The sequence below is a fragment of the Myotis nattereri genome (assembly GCF_964212035.1).
Source record: "Myotis nattereri genome assembly, chromosome: 2".
NCBI lineage: Eukaryota > Metazoa > Chordata > Mammalia > Chiroptera > Vespertilionidae > Myotis > Myotis nattereri.
Window position 1 is genome coordinate 203313829 of NC_138076.1, and position 22495 is coordinate 203336323.

The 22495-nt window shown below is 44.9% G+C and overlaps 1 protein-coding gene and 1 pseudogene across 2 annotated transcripts in view; both read right to left on the reverse strand.

Moving 5' to 3' along the window:
- Positions 1-2707, reverse strand: part of APPL2 (adaptor protein, phosphotyrosine interacting with PH domain and leucine zipper 2) — a 41348-nt gene extending 38641 nt beyond the window's left edge. The window contains exon 1 of the mRNA XM_081082892.1: positions 2449-2707. Coding sequence (XP_080939018.1) covers positions 2449-2502 — 54 coding nt within the window. The 5' untranslated portion in view covers positions 2503-2707. The remainder of the gene's footprint in view (positions 1-2448) is intronic.
- Positions 2708-19532: 16825 nt separating this feature from the next.
- On the reverse strand, positions 19533-20532 carry LOC308514671 (large ribosomal subunit protein uL10-like; annotated as a pseudogene). Its single transcript has one exon. The product of its transcript is annotated as a large ribosomal subunit protein uL10-like (transcript).
- Between the last annotated feature and the right edge of the window lie 1963 nt (positions 20533-22495).

The following is a 22495-nucleotide window of genomic DNA, read 5'->3' on the forward strand; positions in this document are numbered from 1 at the left end:
TACAAAGGAGGACTTGAGTAGATGTGGTTAAGGTCCGGCATTGCTATTCATCTCTTCCTGGGTCACTATGTTCAAATACAAAAGCTTTTGTGTTCATTTAATGAATCCTGTGCAACCAGGTTACTGGAGCAACCCTCATAACTACTCAACAGGAAACTAGAGGAATCAAACAATAGGTGGTTTCTTAGGATCTTTTCCTTTCAGTGAAACAACATTTTAGGTCACTGATGACAGAAAAGCCAGGTGTTAGGTAGCTGGGCTAATGTGAACAATACGGGCAGACTGCTTGGGTTCCAATCCTGACTCTGCCCCTTGATAGCGTATACCCTTGAGCAAGTTATTTAACTTCTCTGCTCCTTGGTAATTTTAATAGAGCACCTACTCAGAAGATGGTTGTCGGGAGGATTAAGTGAATGAATATAGGTAAAGCATTTAGAACAGTGATTGGCATGTATGATATAGGTGTTTGCTATTGTTTTTATTCTTTACACATAAAACAAAGGAGCTGGATTAGATTCCTTCCAGTTTCAAGTCTATGAGTTTCCTTGGGAGTAAAGCTGCACCAGGCACATGCCCCATCCAAAAATGTTAAATAAATCTGCTTTGATGATTACCAAAGACCTTCTTGAAAGTTAGCATCCATTCAACAACCTCACCAAGAAACCTAGTGGGGTGACACCCAAATTCAAAAGCAATGACAAATTCCCTACATGAAGAGGAACATTTAATAGGAATGACAATGCCTCTAAACCGCCTCCTCCACATACAAGCTGAGTTATAAACCATGCAGATGCAGTACAATTTTAAGCGTTTAAAGCCCCTTAAAGATTATCTGCTCCATGTCCCTCATTCTGCAGATGAGAAAACTGAGCCAGGATGGAGACAGAGTAAGTGACTTGCTCAAATCACACGATAAGCTGGTGTTCGAGCCAGAATTAGGACCCAGGTCTCCTGTCTTGTTCACCAGGCCTCTTTCTACTTACTCCCAGCTGAGAAAATCCTGTAAACCACCCAAAAATAGTGGCTTGTGAGAGATAAAAATTCAGGTAACAAACATATCAGTGAGAGCAACAGTTAGTGCAACCCCTCGAAACTGGCTCAGCCATCGCCATGCTCAGTTAGGAAGGCAATACATCCTTGCACCTCCGTTTCTCCAACTTCAAAGCATATGAAAATCCTTGTTCAAAATGTTAGTTAGACAATCTACACTATTGTCTTCGACCCCACACAATATGTGTGAGGACGGGCGAAATGACTTCTACCAAGCGCTTTGGTCCCAGCACATGACAGACGTGTGGAGACTTCAAAGAGACCTTTGAAAAGTCCATCAGACCAGCAGATGCAAATTAAAAAGACGAAATCACAGCTTGCTTACAATGCCTCACAAAGAAGTGGGCACAAGGCAGCTAAGCCCGCATGCACAGCCCCTTTGATTACGTATTCTGAACTGGAGAGATGCAGGGTGGCTATAGGTTAAGCCCAAACGATCACCCCGGGACTACAACTCACTGAGAAGGAAAAGGAAAGGACCCAGAAAGACAAGAGAAACTGGGAAAGGAAAAGAGGTCAATCACATTCTAATTTTTCAGGAGTTGGGACTCCAGGGAACAGACTTATTTAAATAACCAGGGAGGCAGAAGCAGGGGAGTAGATATGAAGCTGGGAAATGTTAATGGAGAAGAAGAGTTCCCTGGGCGAAGGCGCACTGAATCGCGAACGAATGCCATCCTTCTGCACTCAGCTGCGGGGCGCACGCACACACCAGCCTTCACCTGCAGAGCTCAGGGGACCTGGCTCTCATCTCGGGCGCTAATGAAGTCCTCCTGCGAGACAAATAGGGCTGCTATTGTTACTGTTCTCTTCACAAATGGGAAAGCAGCGCCAAAGGGAGGCCTGGTACCGCGGGGGAGGGCCAGGCTCTGCCTCCCACTCGGGCCCTAAATCCACCAGGTCCCATGACATCGCTGAGAGTAGAGACGATAATAATAGAGGCGACTCCTCACCAACAATGCACCAGGCACCGTCTCTAACAACTTTACAGGCGTCTCCTTATTTACTTCTAACCATCCCGAGAGGCGGGTGTCATTATGTCCCTATTTTACAGATGACAACACTGAGGCGCCGGGAGGTTAAGTCCTGTGCCCGCGGCACCCGGCTAGTCCTCGGCGGAGCGCGAGTCCAGGCCGGGCAGCCTCGGTCGGGTTCAGCGGGCTCTGGAAAGGGGTCAGGACACAAAGGCTCGGGCCTCTGGGGGGCTTGCAGGGGTCCTCCAGCTCAGCCAGGGGGACGCCCCCTCCGGGGACACCCGGGCTCAGGACGCAGGGCCGGGCCCGCCCCCCTCGCCCCCGAGGGGGCCCCGGGAGCACTCCCAGCCTCCACCCCGGGGCGGCCGGAGGGGCCTCCTCGGCCTCAGCCGGCGGGCGAGGGGGGCCGGGCGGCGGGAGGTACCTGGGGGCTGTCCTGCAAAGCCTCCTCCAACAGCAGCTTGTCCACGGCGGGCATCGTGCCGCGCGGCGGGGCCGAGGGCCGGGTGGAAGGACGCAGGGCAGGAGGCGCGGCCGCCGAGGCTGCTCCCGGCTCCGGAGACCAGGCGGACGCTCTGTGCCCGCGACCGCCCCGCGCGCGCCACGCCTGCACTGGGGCCGCCGCCGCCTCCCGGCCCTCCTCCCAGCCCTCTCCTCCCCTCCATTCCTCTCCTCTCCCCTCCCCTCCCCTCCCGCGCGGAAAACAGGAAGTGTGGCGAGCGCCTTGCCGGCCACCGGAAGTGTGGCCAACAGCGGGCCGGGCACCGGAAGTGTGGCGGCCCCTTCGCTGCGTCCGGGCTTTGCGGGAAGCCGCAGACCCTCCGGTGGCCCCGCTGCCTCGGGGGCGTTGGTCTCCGCGGTTAGGGGCCCCTTGCATATGCCAGGCAGTGCAGAGAGCCCGAGAAGGGAAGCGAGGGCGGAAGATAAGGCCTTATCTGCTGTGGCTGCCAGAAAGCCTTTGAATCGGAGGACCTGGGAGCGAACAGATTTTGCTGCTGTGATTCGCCACTTCTTTTTTTAATGGAAAACCCTCCACGTGCACACTTTTTCTAGGTAAATCTCAGTGCCCCCAAAACAGCTCTGAGGACAGAAGGGTCACCTAGTTTTCAGATAACTGGAGGACTAAGTCATTTGTGGTAATCAGACATAATCGCTTTGGGGAAACCACAGCAGCTGGATTTGAGCGCTATGATTAGGTCTCATCCTTCTGGCTCCTGTGTTGTCATTTTGAAAAATTTCATAATCAAGTGTGCCCATACACTGAAATGTTGGGGGGTTCAAATCCAGCTGAGACACACGGAAAGGCAACTGATCAATGTTTCGCTTTCACATAGATGTTTTTCTCTCCCTCTCTCTCTCTCTCTCTCTCTCTCTCTCTCTGCCCCCATTCTCTTTCCCTCTCTTTAAAACCAGTGAGTTGCCCTCAGCGGTACTCAACCTGTGGGTCGCGTCCCCTTTGGCGGTCGAACAACCCTTTCACAGGGGTCGCCTAAGACCATCCTGCATATCAGATATTTACATTACGATTCATAACAGTAGCAACATTAAGGTTATGAAGTAGCAACAAAAATAATTTTATGGTTGGGTCACAACATGAGGAACTGTATTTAAAGGGCCAGAAGGTTGAGAACCACTGCCCGACCTAGCTGGTTTGGCTCAGTGGACAGAAAGTTGGTCTGCGGACTGTTGGGTCCTGGCTTGATTTGGGTCAAGAGCACATGCCCAGGTTGCGGGCTCCATCCCCAGTAGGGGGCATGCAGGAGGCAGCTAATCAATGATTCTCTCTCATCATTGATGTTTCTATCTCTCTCTCCCTCTCCCTTCCTCTCTGAAATCAATAAACATATAAAATTAAAAAAAATAAAACCAATAAGCACGTGCTTGGGTGAGGAATATATTTTTATATATTTTAATAAGGGTATGTATATAATCCTATTAAACTATTGTGAGGGTGGATTTCAAACATTCACCCAACTGTGTCTGAAATCGCTGGGTGGCTGTGAGGTTGGTGACAGGAATTACAACTATGGGCAATTTAGAGCTGCCATATCCTTTGGCGAGAGAAGGGATGAACTCTATGGAGCTCTAACCTCTTACCCATTGAAGACTAATGGGGAAAAGGACGCAAGCCATTTCCATAGACACTTATCTGTGTGTTCTGGAATAACCACGACTTTTTCAGTGACAAACAGAGAGGCAGGCTTGAGAAAAGGTCACGGAGAGCTTTGCTCAAGTTCTGAAGCCTTGGGCTCCGTTTGTTACCACCTCCTTGTAACTCTGTTAGGAATTAAGGCTTGAATTTCCGTTCGAACTCATAAAACAAGACAAAGTATAGAAAACTAAGGTTTCAGTGATAGGCCACTGACTTTAAACTTCTGCAAAATTAGCATCCAGGCCCTCTGGTACCCGTGCCTTTCAAAGTGGGAATAGTCAGAGACTGGGAAACGCTCCAGAGAACTCATCATCTGGTCTCATTGCTGTTGGTCATGAAGCAAGAAACTTGGAAGTTCAGTAGCATGAATGTCCCTAAATTTGAAGTCCTGAGTTTATAGAAAGGAAAGTAAGAATACAGAACAGATTAGGAAGAAAGTGTGGCATCGTGGAGAGATGACTGACTTTGGAGCTAGACACACCTGCATTTGAGTCCTGGCATTGTGGCTTGTTAGCCATGAGAGGTGGGCAGTTCTCTAGCCTTCCTGAGCTTCGGTTCACTTCCCCATGGTATGGGAATAATATCTATCACAAGCTGTTTCCGTGGGCATGTGGCACGGGTCCTGTATTAATCAGGACTCTTTCAGTCGAAAGTGACCGAGCCCTAACTCCAATTAGCTTAAGGAAAACATAAAAGGCTGGGAGAGGGTGGAGGGGATGTGGAGAGGCTGGGTTTCTTAGATCCTAATACCTGGAAGGGCAGAATGAAGGGGGATCCAGGGACTCAAAGTCACTGGACTCACTGCTCATCCTCTCTGTATTGGCTTCAGTCCGACCTGAGTCTCAGGCTCACTAGAAGCAGGGTTGTTTGGCAATTGCAGACTCACTTCTGGTGCTGGTACACCTCCCAGCTTTAGTTTGAAAAATCCTAGGGAAGGGCTCTGATAATCCTGGTTTAGGAAATCTACCTGCCCACTCCTTGGACCACTAGCTGTGGCCAAGAACCAGGATGAGCCCCACCCCAGGTCACAGCGACACCCTTGAGGCCAAAGGAGGAGCATTCTGTTACCAGAAAGTGGAGTGAGAAGCACTGCATGGACCAAGCATGAGAAGTCTACCCCAAGTCCCAGACCAACCTTTACCTTCAACCCATACCTCCTCCCTCACCCATCCCACACTCTCTCTTCCTCCTACTCCACATCTCAGTGGATGGCAACAGCCAGGGGCTGAAGCCAGAAATCTGGGAGTCAAGCTATATTCTCCCCCCTTGCTTACCTCTCCTATGGAATGAATCACTGGCCCTAGTACTCTGCCCACCAACTCCTTGTGCATCCCTTTCTCTCCATCCCCCTGACCCTGCTCTCACAGAGACCTCATCAACCTTTCTCCTTGTATCTCCTTTTCTTGTAACTTACACACTCTGGTAAGAATTGTTTTTCCAAATAAAATAGTCTTGTAGTGTGTCTTCCTTGCTCAACAGTTTTTATTTCTTGTTTTTTTGCTTCCTTTAATCCTCGCCTGAGGACATGCTTATTGATGAGAGAGAGAGAGAGAGAGAGGGAGAGAGAGAGAGAGAGAGAGAGAGAGAGAGAGAGAGAGAGAGAGAAGAAGAAGAAGAAGAAGAAGAAGAAGAAGAAGAAGAAGAAGAAGAAAGAGGAGAAGGAGGAGGAGGAGGAGGAGGAGGAGGAGGAGGAGGAGGGGGAGGAGAAGGGAAGAGAGGAGAGAGAAACATCCATTGATTACGTTCCCATACTGACTGGGAATTGAACCTGCAACCTTTTGGTGTATGAGACAATGCTCCAACCAACTGAGCCACGCTGGCGGGGTGGGAGATTTTTTAATGGCTCCGCATCAAAGCCAACTACATAATTTCTGGGGCTCAGTGCAAAATGTTTAGAAAGCAAAGAGAAATGCCATTAAATGTATTAAAATATGAAAATATGAAACTTCCTCTTTTCCATTTTTTTGTAGTGTCTCTTATTTGCCATTTTATGTGAAGAAAAATTCAAATGATAAATTATGGCACAAACTTTATTGTCCATTTTTATATTGTGCAATGCCAGTTTTAAATGCAAATATGGGAGCCTTTAACTCATATGTGACACAACTTGTACTTTGTAGCCCATTGCATAAAACGAACCCAACTGTTTTATCTCACTTCTTAGTATGCACACATACTATCAATAGTTGGTGGGAGCTGGTGGCTTCCATAATATGCTTACCTTGTACTTGCTCAACTCCCACCCATAGTAGGTCTGCAGGGATGCAGTGCTTTCGGGCCTTCATGAATCCCACATGTGAATGAAGCAGCCAGATAATGCATATTGCAAATACCTTCTCTGCTCATGGGCTGGCTTCTTGTCCCATTGGACTTTCCTTACAAAACAAACGCTCAAAGACAAAACTATTAAGAATTTTAAGACAGCCAACAGCAGAGCAGTAAAGCAAGCACAGGGCCCTTCTGAGCATGGGGTACTGTGGGACTGAGCAGGTCACATGTCCATGAAGCTGGTCCTCCTTCCCACTTTCTAGAAGGTGAGTTCAAACTACTTCAAATGAAATGCAAGACCCTATATGATGGAGTGAGGCCTAGGCCTCATCTCTTTCCTTTCTCAATGTACTCTTCCACTTTCTTTGCCCTCTGAATTTTTCCTCCTGCAAGGATGAACTTCTCGTCATCCTCTCTCACACCATTCTCTTTGTCTGAAATGTCTGAGATCCTCTGCTCATCTTAAAGTTTCAGCTCAAAGGCTGCATCCTCTGTAAAGACTGCCTTGACTCTCCCAGGGAGACTGAGATCCTCTTCTCCGATGTTGCCTGCAGTCTGGTGAAGCCTGCCTATTGCATCGCCATCGCCATTGCTCATGTGCCTATCTCCCCAACACTGTAAGCTCTTCAGGGGCAGGATAGACCTGGTTCAATAAAATCCCTGTGAATTGAATGAAAGAATGAAGCAATGCCTGGCATACAGTAGGCATTCATTCATTAGTTGATTCTTTCAAAAATACCTGCTGAACACCTACTATATAATGGGCTCTGGGTCATGCCTTTCCTTCCTGAAACAAATACTTCGTGTCTCCTGCACGCCAAGGCCTATGTTAGGAGCTAAGAAGTCATTGGATACAAGACAGGCAGGGTCCTTTCCTTCTAAGACCTTACATTCTCCTTGGCTCTCAGCAAAAGTCATTTACTTCCTCCTCCTTTCCCTGTGCCTCCCAAGAGGTAACTGAATCAGTCATACATATTTTAAGACTTTCTCTGCTTCCACCTTCTGCTCAGGATTCTCTTTCTCTGCATCATTCTCAGGTACCAAGAGATGGATGTTTGATCTCGCCAGAGTCATTTTGTTTTGTTTTGTTTTTCAACCACTGCAGAGGTCAACATAGAATGAACACAAAACCAGCCCTTAGACCCTGCCAGCTTGGGCCTTCTTATGAAATTATTCCAGAGATTATTGCACTTAGGCTCAAGAAAGTCACTAAATGCAGACTACTGTTTTCAATCTCTTCCCCCTCACCTAATTGTTTCTCTCACAAATTTGAGGTTTATTTCCTTGCAGCACAGACCCTATCTGGTAATCAAAGCCTCAGTTGGAGCGTGGTTGGCTCCAGAGCTCAGCTCAGGCTAAGCAGAGAGAGAGAGAGAGAGAGCAGGCCATTGTTTGCATGCTTGAGTTCTTGCTGACATAAGCCTGTTTTTCCACCCTCCTTTCCCTTATCCCTGACCTCCCTTGGCCTCATGTAATTTCTAAGTGTTCTTCGGTGGAGAAGAGTGTCATGAGGGCTTCCTTTATAAAAGCATCCTTTACTCCTACAGAGCTGATTCTCTCCAACCTTCTCCCAGCTGAGATGAAATTCTTTATGTTTAATCATGGCTAAAAGAAGAAATATTTTGGAAAATCTGAGAAAAGTCACTTCAAAGACTATTCATGACGTAGAGAATGAAATTATGTTTTAGATGAAGACGTTGCGATGAAAGGGTCATAGTATGAACTGAATTGTGTGCCCCCACTAACTTCATATGCTGAAGCCCAAACACTCAATGTGCTGGTATTTGGAGATGGGCCTTTGGGAAGTAATTGGGATTCGAGGAGGTCTTAAGGATGGGAGCCTCGGGATGGGATTAGTGGCTTTATATAAAAAAAGAGGAAGAGAGGGAGATAATTCCCTCTCCACCTGTGAGGACACAGTGAGAAGGCCGGGAAGAAGGCCCTCACCAGGAACTGAATCAGCCAGCACTTTGATCTTGGACTTCCTAGCCTCCTGAGGCCATCATTAACTTCCACACGCCTCTGTTAAGTGCGGTCACTGTCGAATAGTTTGGGTCCTCTGAAGATCCTACTGTTGAATAGTGTGGGACCATTCAGGGCATATGAGAAGCTAGATTGACCACATCAACTGCCTCAGCCATTCACTGCACTTTATTAATTTAAACGATGGCCCCATCTGACCTCTGACACATTGGAAGGGGCAGTGGGTTGCTGGATCCAATGACCACTTAAACTCATTTCCAGTCCATGAATTAGGCTTTCATGGATTTCTTATTCCTGAATAAAGTACTGTTATGGAGGACGCAGCTCTTCGTCACAGCATTTTGGCTCACTCTGCTTCCCCGGAAGGTGTTGGAGGGGTACCCAAGAGGATATGGCCACTGATTGACCTGAGGGCTGGACCTGGGCAATCAGAGCCTCCTCACACCTCCACGTCTTTGGAATATGCGCTCCCCCACCTTTCCCACAGTGGGAGCTGTTTCAAGGACACAGCCTGAGAGAGCAAGGTGTTAAGACCATCTCAGTGGTTCTCAACCTTCTGGCCCTTTAAATACAGTTCCTCATGTTGTGACCCAACCATAAAATTATTTTCGTTGCTACTTCATAACTGTCATGTTGCTACTGTTATGAATTGTAATGTGAAGAGCTGATATGCAGGATGGTCTTAGGCGACCCCTGTGAAAGGGTCATTCGACTGCCAAAGGGGTCGCGACCCACAGGTTGAGAACCGCTGAATGATATACATGAACACAGAGAAGGCTTCTGTGTACACGTTAAGGTTCTGGCCAGTGAGTGTGAGTGTTCTCTCCTCCTTTTGCTACCACGCAAGACAAGCTTTGCCAGTAAGTTCCCTTGCTCATTAAATTCCCCCTGCCAATCTGGAGCAGTCTGCCTCTTTCTTTGTTTTTTCCTTGCACTCCATGCATGGGGGCCAATGAAACCAAAGGAAGGTCACTGAAGGTTTAAAAAGGCAGGTGGGGTTGTCCCTCTCTGGCTTGAAATATTTCTATAGCAAATTTGCGTATCAAATACAATGCTTTAGAATATTTGGGATAGAATGATAATAATAATACCAATACCAATAACAGACAGTAACAGCTTCCATAAATGGAGGCCTAATATATGTCAGGTGTTATGCTAGATGCCAACTATATATATATCCTATATAATAAAAGGCTAATATGCAAATTGTCCTCTTGGGAGTTCAATCGACTGGGAGTTCGACAGATTGGGAGTTTGACAGCTCGCTATGATGTGCGCTAACCACCAGGGGGTGGTGCAAAACAAAGGATGGCCAGGGCCAGCAGCTGGCAGCTGGGAAAAGGAAGGCCCCAATTGGTCTTGATTGCCAGCCAGACCTAGGGATCCTACCTGTGCAGGAATTTCATGCACCGGGCCTTTAGTGTGTGTGTGCATGTGTGTGTGTGTGTGTATCTATCTATCTATCTATCTATCTATCTATCTATCTATATGTAGATAGATAGATACACACACACACATGTGTATACACACACACACACACACACACACACACATATATAAATATATATATATTTTGCCGGGGTCCAACCCCAGCGGGTCCAGGGGTCCCCAAAGGTGTGGACGGAGTAGGCGAAGAAGGAATGACACGGAGACAGCGTTCAGTTGGTCAGCAGCCTAGCCAGGATCTCTAGCCAGGATCTCCAGCCAGGTTATGTGTCCATGTTCTGGTCTCCAGGTTCTGTTCTGGATCTCCAGCGAAGTTCTGGTTAGGATCTCCAGCCAAGTTCTGTGTCCATGTTGTCTTGCTAGGTTCTCCAGCCAGGTTCTCCAGGTTCTCCAGCCAGGTTCTGTAGCCAAGTTCCCTCACTAGGTTCTCCAGCCAGGTTCTGTCCAGGTTCTCCAGCCAGGTTCAGTCACCAGGTTCTAGTCAGGTTCTCTTGCCAATTTCTGTAGTCAGGTTCAGTCCAGGATCTTTTGCCATGTTCTCTTGCTAGGTTCTGTCTCTAGGTTCTGAGGCCAGTTTCTGTCCAGGATCTTTTGCCATGTTCTCTCCAGCGAAGTTCTTCTGTCTCTAGAGAACGTTCTGTGTAGGTTCTGTGCCAATTTCTGTCTCTCTTGGTTCTGTCTTCTTAGTTCTGTGTCTTGCTGTCTTCTTGCATCTGTATTTATACCAGTTGATTCCAATCCTATCAATCTCATTTCCAAAGGTTAGGGCGTTTCTTATCTCCATTCCAGGGAGTAAAGATTATGTAGCTTAAGCATGATTGTTCGTAGTTAAAATGATTAATTACCCGCCTGGCACTTAGTTAAGAGGTTTTACTCCCTCCCTAACTTCAGGGGAAAATCCCTACCTGGGGATTCAACCTTTCTCGGAGAGGTGACCTTGGTTAAAACACAGCACCAAGAAGGTGAGCAAACATATTAAGAACCGTATGCCATATATGCCAGGTCCCTTGAAACAGCAAGGATGGACCGGCTCCCGGCAATATTTGAGGTCTTACAATAATCAGGCGAGAAATGTATCATTGTTCCTTTCTTATGAGTTAGGAAGCAGAGATCCACATAGCTAGTTTGGATGCAGAACTGAGATTTGGATTCAGACCTATCTGACTCCAGTGTGTGTGCTTTGTTCACTGCACTGCACTGGCCTCTGTACCAAATGTGAGATTCCATACCTGGATCCTGCTTTCAGGGGTGCTATATAATGGAGCCAATGTTTGATGTTAGAAAAGTACCATCCTGCTGGCCCAGGCCACAATGGAACTAGGTCATGAAGCAGGACTCCTCTTGCAAAGATTCCTTTGATCTAGCATTTGAGGAACAGGGCATGTTTCCCATATCATTGAATTGTCATTTTGTTATTAAGAGAAAACGTTTTTGAGCAGAGTCAGAAAATCTTGGAATAAAAGAGCCTTCATTCTTCTTTGTGTGTTTTAAACAGAATAGACTGGACATAACTAATTCTATTTTTGGCGTGTCAAGGCCAGTTTTTATAAGCACGGATTGTGATTGTCTAACATAGTGTCACTCCTGGGGCCATCGCAGGCTACTTATAAGGAGCTTTTGCCTCTATATTAACTGGCATGATCTACTTTTGTGTTTTTTGTTCGTTTGTTTGTATCTGTTTCTTCTGTCTTTCTCCTTCCTCTTAGGCAGTCAGCTGTCACTTTTCCTAGATACTTCCCCATCCCACCCATTTTCAATATATCTACACTGCTGTTCTTTGAAAACCATCTTGAGTTATTGAATTAGAAACTTTATTTTTCAAAAAATTTCAATCAACCATAGGTAGGGTGTGTGGCTGCCCTTAGACTCTCCCCAAGGGCAGTGTGCACAGGCTTCTGATGTTGCTTATTTCTTAACATTATTTCCTCTGCTTAATTCTGGGTTTGTGACTATGCTTTAGGGCCCAGCCTGTGAGAGTCTGCCTTTGACCAAGATGGCATTACTTATGCCACAAGAATGGATGCTTTTACTTCCAAGTAAGAGAGAGCCTTACTCAAACTGGCTTAAACAATAAGGACATGTGTTATCTCAAACGACACTAAGTCCAGAGATAGGGCAGGCTGCTGGGTTGCTTGATTTAATGGCTCAACAGTGCTATCAGGGACCCAGATCTTTCCATCTCGTGCTTCTGCCATGAACATCAGAACAGCCATGGCAGCAACTGGGGCAAAACTGAGGGAAATGAGAGAATCCTTGCTGCAAACATAAAACCTAAGTTCTTCCCTTTAATATGATTGGCCAGTGTAAGCAACGAGCCCACCTTTGGACCAATAAGATCTGCCAGGGGAATTCAGTGTTCTGATTGGCCTAGATCAGGGGTCAGCAAATATTTTCCGGAAAGAACCAGGTAATAGATATTTTAGTTTTGTTAGCCATACAGTCTCCGTCACTCAACTCTGCGGTTGCACCGCAGAAGCAGCCACAGGAAATGCTGGGTGTGGTTGTTTTCAAATACACATTATTTATAAAATGGGTAGTAGGCCCATGGGCGGTCCTCTGCCCTAGACTAGCAAGAATCCACCCCTGAACCTGGACGTGAAACAACATCTCCAGTCGTGGGGTAGGAGTGGACACGTGTGAAGAGCTGGGAAATGCGTTATGTTAGAGAGGAAGGGGACTGGACACTACTAGCAGACAGTGATTCATTGCTTTGTTCTTTGGAGGACTGGAGTTTGAAACCACTATGTTTTCCACTACAGTGAAAAACAAAGAGAAGTACTATGAATGCTGCTCAACTATATGAATATAAATCTGATACAGCTTACCATTAAACTGATCGCTTTAAGAACCACTCTCTTCTTTGCCTCTTCTTTCCTTACCCCTAAGGCTCTAGCCTTAGTGGGAAGCACATTTCCTGGAAGGTGACAGGCCCTCCTGAGCCTTGCACTTGCTCTTCCTTTTCTCAGGAACAATATCTCTCCTCCTTGTCAGCCCTTCTCTTGGATAAGTCCTGGTCATCCTCAAAACTCTGCTCCATCATCTCCAAGACCTTCCGTGAGATGAGTGCTTCTCATTTAGGGTCCACACAGCCCTGTACATATCTCCATTAGGGCACATGGCACCCTGCACAGTGAAGATCTGTTTACAGGTGGATCTCCCACCACTGACTGCGCCATCTGGGGGCTCTCATTCCACTGTGTGTCCCAATCCCTGCTAGCACAGCCCACGCACACGGCAGTGCCTCCATACATATGTCATGAATGAATGAGTGTTTATAACTTGGGGAAATGAGTGGAAATTAATTACTCTTTTAGGATGTTTGGGGTGTTATCATTGAGGTCAGAGTAGCAAAATGTATAAATCTTTTTTTTTTTCTGAATACCTTTCTTGTTGAATATAAATTTCAAGTGTTTGAGCCTCTGGTCTATTATATAGAAATGTGATTTTCTGGTTGTCAAGTGTCGGTGTCATTATGTCTGACTTTGGACTTCAGTGCCAGTGTGGCTGTGCAGTGAGACCCCACTCAATCCCATATTCACACCTCCCACCGCCAACTTACTCATGAAAACATGAGTCTCTCTAGCTTCTGGCCCTTTATTGAGAGTCCAGCATAGGAGTTCCTTCCTCTTCAGTTTTCTCCGTCGCTCTCCCAAGGGGTACTCAATGGTCCCCTTGCCGGTAGAATTCCATTCCTGGACAACTTGGCATTCGCAGCATGGGGCTTAATGGATTTGAAGAGGAAGGGTCTCTCCTACAGCTGCTCCTGAAGCAAGTACCCTGGAGTGGTTAATGCATGGGCTTAGAGGGAAGACACCTTGCCTTGGCCATTGGCTGGCTGTTTACTTAACTTCTCTAATCAACAGCTACCTCACTGATCAGGTGGAGATTGCCGGGAGCCGGTCCATGCTTGCTGTTTCAAGGGACCTGGCATATATGGCATACTGTTCTTAATATGTTTGCTCACCTTCTTGGCACTATGTGTTTTAACCAAGGTCTCTGAGAAAGGTTGTTTCCCCAGGTAGGGATTTTCCCCTGAAGTTAGGGAGGGAATAAAACCTCTTAACTAAGTGCCAGGTGGGTAATTAATCACTTTAACTACGAACAATCATGCTTAAGCTACATAATCTTTACTCCCTGGAATGGAGATAAGAAACGCCCTAACCTTTGGAATAGAGATTGATAGGATTGGAATCAACTGGTATAAATACAGATGTAAGAAGACAGAACCAAGAGAGACAGAACCTAGGCACAGACCCTACACAGAACGTTCTCTAGAGACAGAAGAACTTCGCTGGAGAGAACATGGCAAAAGATCCTGGACAGAAACTGGCCTCAGAACCTAGAGACAGAACCTAGCGAGAGAACATGGCAAAAGATCCTGGACTGAACCTGACTACAGAAATTGGCAAGAGAACCTGACTAGAACCTGGTGACTGAACCTGGCTGGAGAACCTGGACAGAAACTGGCTGGAGAACCTAGCGAGGGAACATGGCTACAGAACCTGGCTGGAGAACCTGGAGAACCTAGCAAGAGAACATGGACACAGAACCTGGCTGGAGATCCTAACCAGAACTTCGCTGGAGATCCAGAGCAGAACCTCTCTGGAGATCCAGACCAGAACTTGGCTGGAGATCCTGGCTAGAGATCCTGGCTGGGCTGCTGATCAACTGAATGCTGTCTCCGTGTCGTTCCTTCTTCGCCGACTCAGTCTACACCTTTGGGGACCCCTGGACCCGCTGGGGCTGGACCCCAGCAGGAGATAATAAAAGTCCCTACATCATAAGGTTTTTATGAGGGTTAAGTAAAATAATGCATATAAAGTGTAGCATAGTGTCTGGTATACAGGAAGCACTCAATAACAAAAGCTACTAATTGATGTCCAAAATGTGTGTGCTTGTGTGCACATCATCATGATTGATGATATTGAAACATTTAATTTTCCAGTCTGTAGATTCCAGATATGACTCATCTAAACCTCTGGGGGAAGATTCTTTTTTTTTTTTTTATATGAGAAATTATAAAACACACCAACCACGAAGCGCAAGATGCAGTACAGTATCAGGACTAGGTTTAGCTGTAACAGCAAGTTCAACTAATCATGGTGAAACAACATAGAAGTTGTTCTTTTACATAAAAGTCCAGAATTTGTAGTGTAGGGTTGGTATGGTGGCTTTCCTCTACGAGGGCCTCATTTAATCTACAGACCAAAATTTATACATTTAAAGTGTATAACTTGATGATTTTCTATGTACATACATTGTGAAGTGATTACCACAATCAAATGAAAACATTCATCACCTTACATAGTCATCTTTGTTTGCATGTCAGAACACTTGAGATCTACGGGCTTAGCAAGTTCCAATTGTACATTACATTGTTATTACTTGTAGTCCCCGTGCTGTACCTTACATCCTCAAAGCTTGTTCATCTCACAATTGAAAGCTTGTACCTTTGATACACACATCCCCATTTCCCTCACCTCTCACCTCTTGGCACCATTATTCTACTCTGTTTCTATGAGTCTGGTTTATTTTATTTTTTAGATTCCACATATAAGTGTTACCATGCAGTATTTGTCTTTCTCTATCTTGTTTATTTCATTTAGCATCATGCCCTCCAGGTTCATCCACATTATTGCAAATTGCAGAATTTCATTCTTTTTTTTTTGACAAAGTAACATTTTATTATATATCACGTATCATATATCTATATCTATATCACATTTCATTTATCCATTCATCCATTGATGGACATTTAGGCAGTTCCTCTCTCTGTCTTGATGTTCCACTGTACATAACTTCCCTAGGTCACTACTTCATGGCCTTAGAGGGCTGCTCAGCTCCAGCCCTCATATCTATATTCCAGGTAGTAAGAAATAGGAAGCTCCAAAGAAAAAATTAGTATCGTACATATCAGCTCTCTTTGAAGGAGAATTCCTGGAAGCTGCCAAATGACACTTCCATTGGCTAAAACTGAGTCACATGGCCTTACCTAGCTGCAAAGGAGGCTGAAAAACTCAATCTGTATTCTGCATTGCCACATGCCCAGCCAAAAATCAGGGCTTCTCTCACAGTGGAGGAACGGGGAAATGAATACGGAAAACAGTCTCTGTCACAAATACCCATCCATTTCTCCCCATGATATTCATACTCAGAGACCTCAAGTAAGGTCCCCAACACTTCACTGTATTATTTTTAATTCAGTAAATAGGGCCCAGCATTATGCGTGGCACTGACACACATGCCAGAAATCTAGGCACCGGGATACAAAAAAAAAAAAAAAAGGAACGGTTTCTTTCCCAATAAAAATAATACAATGCGTATATGCTGTACCAGTGGTGGTTACGGAGTCTTATTAGACATGGGAGAAGGAATGAGTAAACCTTCTAGAAAAGAGGGTATAGGCATGGTCTGAGGAATTCTCACTGAAAGCAACTTGCTTGGGATCTTGGCAGATAAAGAGAAACTTCTTAGAAATGAAGAGACACAAGCCAAAAACAACTGCTGGGAGTATTCTCAGCTGAAGGCAAGAGATTGTTGGCTCAAATAAGTGGATTCAAGCAAAGAATTAGGGGGAAATGAGGGAGGGAGAGCCCTGAGGAACCAGAAGGAAAGAATAGAATACAATAGCTTTTCCTTACTTTCAATGATGAAACTTGGCTAGACTTTAATAATTGATTTATTCCGTTGATTTACCCCTGAAATATTGGGTCCTTTTCATGCTGAAGAACAAATCTTGCATAATGTGAATGGGGCAAAGAGCCCCTTTTTTAGGGATAGATTGCAAGTATTGTGTTGAACAAATTAGCTGATATGCAACCTATTTTCACCTCCTCTTGTATTTGTTAATTCTTGGAGTAATGAGACCAGGCAAACTACCCTCTTACTGAGTGCATAAGTAGGGGTACTTTGATCTGGGAGTGTAATGTATTACCAACCCCACTGGGAGAAAATCTGACACACACATTTGTGTGTCAGGTCAGCACCCCATTATGAGTATACAACACAAACAGAATCTCAAGTGTTATTCCCAGAGCTTTAAGCACCTTTTGAAAAAGTCCTGGCAGATGACTTCAGAGAGCTCTCTGCCCTCGGTCTGTGGTAGGGTCCTAATGTGCAAGCCCCAACTCAAGCCTTTCAGCTGCTGGGGGTGTGGGACTCCTCCCCTTGCCAGGAGACTTGAGGAGACAGGAAGGTTGCAGGTTTCCAAGGTAACCCTTTATCTCAGGACTCCTGAAAGACCTCCACGTTCTCTGCTCAGCTTGCGGCTCTGTGTCACCCATTCCTAAATAACAAACTGTCCCTGGAAGAAGATTGCTGTCCAAAGAGAAAATCATCATTGTTTCACAAAACCTCTAGCAGGAACCAAATATAAACTCTTGATTTACTTGTGTGTTTGTTTTCCAAATGGAAAAAAGAAATATCTTTTTAAGAAGTACCCTTTATACAAAAGATATGGACATTTTACAGGTTTTTCTTTAGTCTTTTTGTCAATGTTATTTTTTGTCAATAAGGTCACTAAGATATTATTGACATGCTGAGTAAAGTCCTGTGGCATTTAAAATTGTTTTTGTATTTCAAAAAAAGGTGGCTGTAGATCCCGGCCTGGTAAGTCAGCTGGTTAGCGCGTCGTCCTGGTATATCAAGGTTGCAAGTTCAATCCCTAGCCAAGACACATACAAGAATCAACCAGTGAATACATAAATAAGTGGAACAACAAATTGATATTTCTCTCCCTCTCTCTCTCTTTCTCAAATCAATCAATAGAAATAAAAATAAAAAAGAAGGCTGCAAATATCTGCATTTGAGTGGTTCTTAAATCTCAGAGTGAGAATTTGATTTGGATTTTAATGGAAATCAGATGCCCAACTGACATTACGGAAGACCCTCTTTGCAAGAATACAAACTGTAAAGGAAGGCGAAAGGGTCAATAAAAATAGGTGATTACAGTATTGAGGTTTCAAAAGAATGCTACTTTTAGCGATTGTTCTTGAGGAAGGATTTACAATATCTTCTGAGTATTCTTTTTTTTTGAAACAGTAGGACATATCTCTCTCTATATGTGTTTTTATTGATTTTAGAGAGAGAGGAAGGGAGGGAGAGATAGAAACATCAATGATGAAAGAATCATTGTTCGGCTGCCTCCTGCATGCCCCCTACTGGGGATTGAGCCTGTAACCCGGGCATGTGCCCTGACTAGGAATCGAACCATGACCTTCTGGTTCATAGGTTGATGCTCAGCCACACCAGCCTGGCTTTTCTGAGTATTTTTAAGAAGCCATGGGCCAAGACTTGGTTTCTGGTGAGATATAAGAGCAGTTGGAGCCAGAACCAGAAAATATAACTGGTCCACTCTTCAGTTTCTCCTTATCCTCATGTGGCACCTTGGAAAAGTCCCAATTCAGGCTCACCTTTCAGCATTCATTACTATATTCATTTTGTTCATAGATGGATTTCTTTCAAGCCTACAGTCAGAGTTGATTTTTTTTAACGTTCTCATTTCTCCTAACTTAGATATCATGTTCTGTTTCTCATGGTATTTCAGTCTTTTTATTTAGTCACCCAATTACTCAAACTATCTATTACATATGATACCCAAGTTCTCAACCCTATGTTGTTCAGAGAAATGAGAAGAAAACCCAAAATGTATTTCCCCTTACAAACTCATGCCCTGTAAAGGGACTGAGATTTCTTAATTGCTTCTCTATTTGGCAGAAATTTGATTTTTAATTCTTGTGTGTTTGGTTCCAAAGTTCATGCATTTTCTCTTATACTACCATATTTTCACTTGTGTGCAAAATTGAAAAAATCTTTATTTATTTATTATTATTATTACTATTTTGAGGTGCATGATTAGTGCTACTGCTGCAACAGGACCATGGAACAGGAAATTCAAAACAAAAGGCCAGCAGTAATCACCTCTAAAGTGCTTGAAATTGGTTGGGAGGAATTTTCATAATCTTAGCAAAAATGTTCATTTTCTTCCTTCACCTTTTATAGTCATTTTGGAGTTCCCCAACATAGATATTTAAGATTAAAAAAAAATTCCTTGTTTATTTGCCCTCATATTTACTTTCATTACCATCATTGAAACATCTTGTTCCTGCTAGTTTTCCTGCAGGTAGAATTTAAACAACAACAAGGCACAAATAGGCCAGGTTGCATTGATCTGGGAGCCCTTTTAGGAGTTGTTTCTATGAGAAAACATGTTCCAAGTCAAAACAAATGAAAATAATACAATCCTTGTGTACACTGAACATGGTTGATTTGTACCAGGTTAAGAGCAGGAATGGGAAGTAAGATGGGTGGAATTCAAATCCTGGCTCTGCTTCCAGCTAGCTGTGTCATTTAAGGCAAGTTTCTTAACCACTCTAAAACTCTATATTCTCTTTCCTAACATGGGGAAAGGAGTACCTATTGCAGAGGGTTGCTGTGAGGTATGAATGATATCTATATATATAAAAACCTAAGCGACCAGTAGACTGTTCAACTGTTTGACCGGTAGCTATGATGCTCAATGACCACCAGGGGGCAGACAGTCAATGCACTGGCATGGAAACATGTAACAGACTGATGAATCTCAGAGGAAAGTGGGGAGGTGGAGAGTGGGAAGAGATTAACCAAAAATCTTTTTTTTTTTTTTTTTAAGAGAAGTAAGCTTTATTTCCTTGTTTCTCAAATAGAGTTGGCTGAGCTGGTTGCTTTTTGGTAATTAATCGAAGAGACCAAATCCCATATCCTCGTCCGACTCCTCCGACTCTTCCTTTGCTTCAACCTTGGCTGGGGCTGCAAAAGCAGCAGGAGCAGCAGTGGTGGCAGCGGCCACAGGGGCAGCAGCCACAAAAGCAGATGGATCAGCCAAGAAGGCCTTGACCTTTTCAGCAAGTGGGAAGGTGTAATCAGTCTCCACAGACAAAGCCAGAACTCGCGTGTGCCCATTGATGATAGAATGGAGTACTGATGTAACAGTTGGGTCACCAATGTGAAGGCATACGCTGGCAACATTGCGGACACCCTCCAGGAAGCGGGAATGCAGAGTTTCCTCTGTGATGTCAAGCACTTCCGGGCTGTAGATGCTGCCGTTGTCAAACACCTGCTGGATGATCAGCCCAGAGGAGAAGGGGGAGATGTTCAGCATGTGCAGCAGTGTGGCTGCGCTGGCTCACACTTTGTCTCCGGTCTTAATCAGCTGTGCATCACTCAGGATTTCAGCGGTGATGCCTAAAGCCTGGAAGAAGGAGGTCTTCTCTGGCCCCAGACCAGTGTTCTGGGCTGGCACAGTGACTTCACACGGGGCCATGGCACCAGCACGGGCAGCAGCTGGCACCTGATTGGCCAGCAGCATGTCCCGGATCTCAGTGAGGTCCTCTTGGTGAACACAAAGCCCACATTCCCCCGGATCTGAGGCAGCAGTTTCTCCAGAGCCGGGCTGTTTCCCAGGTGTCCTCGGATGGCCTTGCCCATCATGGTGTTCTTGCCCATCAGCACCACAGCCTTCCCAGGGAGGGACATGCAGATCTGCTGCATTTGCTTGGAGCCCACATTGTCTGCTCCCACAATGAAGCATTTTGGGTAATCATCCAGACGTTGGATGATCTTAAGGAAGTAGTTGGACTTCCAGGTCACCCGGTCTTCCCTGGGCATCACGGCGGTGGGTCAGGGATTGCCACGCAGGGTTTAAAGACAATGTCACTCCCACAAGGAGGCCTGGCGAGAGCTAACCAAAGATCTTATATGCATACTAGAGGCTTGGTGCACAGATTTGTGCACTGGTGGGGTCCCTCAGCCTGGCCTCTGAGGATAGGACTGAACCAGCAGTCTGACATCCCCTGAGGGGTCCTGGATTGCGAGAGGCACAGGCCAGGTCAAGGGATCCCACCGGTGCACGAATCTGTGCACTGGACCTCTAGTAATGTATATAAAGCACATAGTAAATGCTCAACAAATATTAGCTATTATAATCATGTTCTTAAGGTCCCATTTATTTTTTTCTTAAGTTTTTTAACTTTATTTTTATTGTTGACACTATTCCTCTACCCCCATTTCTACCCAGCCCTTGCCCCTCCCTTCCCTCTGGCCATCACCTTTACTGGAATACACAAAGTTGGAACTAGAAAGATCAGAGATCAGGGCAAAAGTCCTTTCTTATGTACCCAGTGGCTTATGACAGAGAGATGTGCACAAGGAGTAAGAATTTCTTGTGTGGCCTGGAAAGTTTCACCACCTCCTGTGTCTCTGTTTTTTCTTCTTTAGAATACGTGTAAGAAATAAAACCTTCCTCTCTTTTTTCCCCCAGTTTTATTGAGATGTAGTTGTCACATAACATTGTGTAAGTTTAAGGTGTACAATGTGATGATTTGATACACGCATAGATTGTGAAATGATTAACACATAAGGTCTGTTAACATAATTACCACTTTTTTAGGGGTGAAGACATTTAATATCTACTCTCTTAGCAACTTTCTAGCATATAATACAGTATCGTTAACTATCCTCACCATGCCATCTTATAACTGGAAGTTTATATCTTCTTAGCATCTCCCCATTTTCTCCATCTGCAGCCCCTGGCAGCCACCATTCTGCTCTATTTCTGAGTTCAAAAACGATCTCTCCTTAGCTGAGAGAACTCCTGAGAAAATGAAGGAGAGAATCTTTGCTCCAGGTCTTTGAACTATACAATGGCACACATAAGGTGTCATGAATCTCAGACTTGTGCAACTTTACAGCCATTCTCCTTGGGTGAGTAAGAGGGTGAGACCAGCCTGCATTGGCTGATGGACCTGCATTGGGATATTTTGTTCCTCACTGTCCAATATTTGCTCACACGCTTCGATTGCGTTGAAGAACTTTGGGGCCAGATTGACTTCAGGTCTGGTCTCAGTTCTGCCACTTGCCTGTTATGTGACCTTGAGCAAGTCACTTAATCACTCAGGGATAATGTCAGTATTTCCCTCTGAGGGCCATGCGGAGGATGAAATGAGTTGCTGTACACAACACACTTAGCATGATGTCCAACACAGGCTCAGTGCTCAAAACATTAGAGAAGATGATGGTGGTGGTGGTGATGGTGATGGTGATGAAGGTAATGATGGTGGTGATGATTTTGTTAAGGTCCTGCTTAAAACTGCCTGCCCTAAAACATTACAGCTGTTCATTTTTCTTTTGAGTTGCTGTTGCTGCTGCTGCAGCCACAGGGGCTTAAAATACAGACCCGAATTCTCCAAAAATCCCCCTCTCTATTTTCTGCTATAGTCTTTTTGAAACTTTTGCCCTAGTAAAATTACAGTGTTGGTTCCATATCTACCTTCTGTTTTATAAGACACATAATTGTTAAAACAGAGAAAGAGAGAGATGATGTTAGACATGTCTTTTTACATTTTCTTTTTACAGTTAATGTCATGAATTTTCTCTTTGTTTTAAAGAAATAATGATGTGGCAGAATGTGCAAATTGTCATTTTGATGAATCCTCATAACATATGACAAGATTTGACAAAGAGTTTTCAAAAATGGTTAGGTTTGTTAAAGTTCTATTCTGTACTTTGTCAAGAACTACCATCATGTACTATAAATACAAGGACTTGTCAGACAACAGCATTGTCATAGCACGGGTCATCAGTCTGT